The sequence below is a fragment of the Mandrillus leucophaeus genome, unplaced genomic scaffold (genome assembly GCF_000951045.1).
Source record: "Mandrillus leucophaeus isolate KB7577 unplaced genomic scaffold, Mleu.le_1.0 Scaffold894, whole genome shotgun sequence".
NCBI lineage: Eukaryota > Metazoa > Chordata > Mammalia > Primates > Cercopithecidae > Mandrillus > Mandrillus leucophaeus.
Genome location: NW_012109741.1, coordinates 841,804 through 844,514, shown reverse-complemented (window position 1 = coordinate 844,514; position 2,711 = coordinate 841,804). Strand labels below are relative to the sequence as shown.

Genomic DNA, 2,711 nt, shown 5'->3' with positions numbered 1-2,711 from the left:
GTGTTAATGTATGATGACAAGTGTTTGTATTTAAAAATGTATTGGGGCCTCTTTTTGATTAGGCAGTAAATTTACCTTTAATATGTAAGTTTGTTTGACAGTTATAATGTGTAATCAGCTTTTTTTTTAAGGTGATGTGATTGAGGTTAATGTGAAGCGAACTTTCTATTTCCAAGCTGTCTTCATCTCATTTTACCTTTCTGTGGAAAATCAATACAAGTCAACTATTTTTATTGCCCAGTTGTTCAAAGTTTTATTTAAAGAGCAAAGATTTGACAATGCATAGAATTAACATTGGTTTGTGGGCCACCTCCTGGGCCAGCACCAAAGACTGAAAAAATATTTTGCCCCCTAAAAGTTGTACTGAGTCTTGTCAAATCACCTTGCTCCATCAGAAGGTGAGACAAATCAGTGTGGACTGAGAACAAGGACAGCACTGTGAGCAGCCATTCCGGTTCCTTTTTATTCCACTGGGAATTCATGCAATGAAGAAGCAACACACCATGAGGCAAATGGCTCAAACCCAAAGACCAGAGGTTCAGGGTATAAATATTTTTTTATCTGTAGAGATGGGGTCTCACTCACTATCTTGCCCAGGCTGGTCTCGAACTCTTGGGCTCATGCTATCCTCCTACCTCAGCCTCCCAAGTAGCTGGGACTACAGGCACCCACCACTGTGCCTGGCTGATTATTACTATTTTTATTTACTATTTTTATTTTTTTTTTGTTTTCTTTGGACTAATTATTTTTTGTAGAGATGGAGGTCTCACTGTGTTGCCCAGGCTGGTCTCAAATTCCTGGCCTGAAGCTCTCCTCCCACCTCACCTCCCAAAGTGTTGGGATTACAGCATGAGCCATGTGCACAGTCTAGAAGATCTTTGACTTCAAAGAACAGATAGTCTAGAGACCTTCACAAATGATCAAGTTGACACTACAGTCATTACATTGAGACCTGTAACTGGGCTAGGATTGGTTATTTACAGAAAAACCTTGTGGTACTTAATTCCAATTCATGTTAACTTATGTTTTCTTGCTTAATCCTTGCAAAGCCCTTTTAGAGGTAGGTGTCATCCCATCTATAATCTGCTGCTTGTCTTAGACCAAGGAAGTGAAAATAGTCCAAGCATGCTTCCATCCATTTCTGGTAGGTTTGGTTTGTTTTCTTTTTAGTTGACTTTCCTGTTTATTTTAACTTTTATTCATCTTCCTATTGAGGTTAGATGTGCATTTTGGAATTGCATCATTTTACATAGAAACAGCTTTCCAGTGGAGTTGACTAGCATCCTAAGGACAAGTACAACCACTTTTAAAGTAGATCATGGAAATCACAAAGTCTGATATTCTACAAAATGGAGTATGATGTTATGGACACTAGAAGTACAAGATACAGGTCATTAGTAATGCTAATAACATTTTCCTATAGATGCTTTTTAATAACACTGGTTTGTTTAATGTCAAGATATTTGTAATGAACTGTCACCATGGACCCATGGAACAATTTTTTTTTTTTTGGAGACAGGGTCTCCCTCTGTCACCAGGCTGGTTGGAGTGCAGGAGTTCAATCTTGGCTCACTGCAACCTCTGCCTCCCAGGTTCAAGTGATCCTCCCGCCTCAGTCCCCCAAGTATCTGGGACCACAGGCACACACCACCATGCCTGGCTAAGTTTTGTATATTTTGTAGAGACGGGCGGGGTTTCACCATATTGCCCAGGCTGGTCTCAAATTCCTGGATTCAAGCGATACGTCTGCCTCAGCCTCCCAAAGTGCTGGGATTACAGAGGTGAGCCACTATGCCTGGCAGAGCAGTATGGAGTGTTAATGCCAAAATTTGTTTTAACTCTCATATATAAATCATATTACAAGTATATTATTTGGTTGGTCGGTTTTAGTTCATTCCTTCAATCAGATGATTTAAAAGAAATGTTTTTCAAGTATCCTCTGTGATGTATCCCAAAGATTAGCTTAGAAAGAAAAGTACTTGGTAAACCATTCCTGGTGCGGAGAGCCCTGTTTCTGCTGGGCTTCTTTGGGCTGGGCCGTTTCACCATCTGGTGTCCTACAAACAAAAAAAGGTTTTTTAGATGGTTTTGAAAATTATGCACGAAACAGCTTAATACCCACCATCTTTTCAGGGAAAGGTAACTGCATGTTTACTCTTTAGAAACACCTGAATGGGACCGGCCAACATTAGTAGTGGGAAACAAGTTGTAAAGGATGGGGCTGGGAAGGGAGTACCTAATCCTCATTTTGAAAACAGAAGGTTCACCATTGTTTGGTTCTCTGTTGTTCCTTTGAGACTCAGTGGTTGTAGCTCTGGTAATTATGCAGGATTAACCAAACCTACAGATTAAGAGACTTTATTTTTATTTTTTGAGACAGTCTCCCTCTGTCACCCAGGCTGGAGTACAGTGGCATGATCTCGGCTCACAGCAACCTCCAGCCTCCTGGATTCAAACGATCATTGTGCCTCAGCCTCCCGAGGAGCTAGAATTACAGGCACACACCACCACACTCAGCTAATTTTTGTATTTTTTTGTAGAGATGGGTTTTGCCATGTTGCCTACGCTGGTCTCCTGACCTTAGGTGATCCACCTTAGGTGATCCACCCACCTCCACCTCCCAAAGTGCTGGGATTACAGGCGTGAGCCACTGAGCCCAGCCTGATTAAGAGACTTTAGAATTCCAAGGTGATAGGCTGGGCTCAAGCCTG

The 2,711-nt window shown here is 41.4% G+C and overlaps 1 protein-coding gene across 1 annotated transcript in view; it reads right to left on the bottom strand.

Moving 5' to 3' along the window:
• Nucleotides 1–905: 905 nt before the first annotated feature.
• Nucleotides 906–2,711, bottom strand: part of FAM184B (family with sequence similarity 184, member B) — a 172,952-nt gene continuing 171,146 nt past the window's right edge. Inside the window, exons 17-18 of the mRNA XM_011969491.1 lie at nt 1,500–2,057; nt 906–1,465 (exon numbers count right to left, since the gene is read on the bottom strand). Coding sequence (XP_011824881.1) covers nt 1,964–2,057 — 94 coding nt within the window. The 3' untranslated portion in view covers nt 906–1,465; nt 1,500–1,963. The remainder of the gene's footprint in view (nt 1,466–1,499; nt 2,058–2,711) is intronic.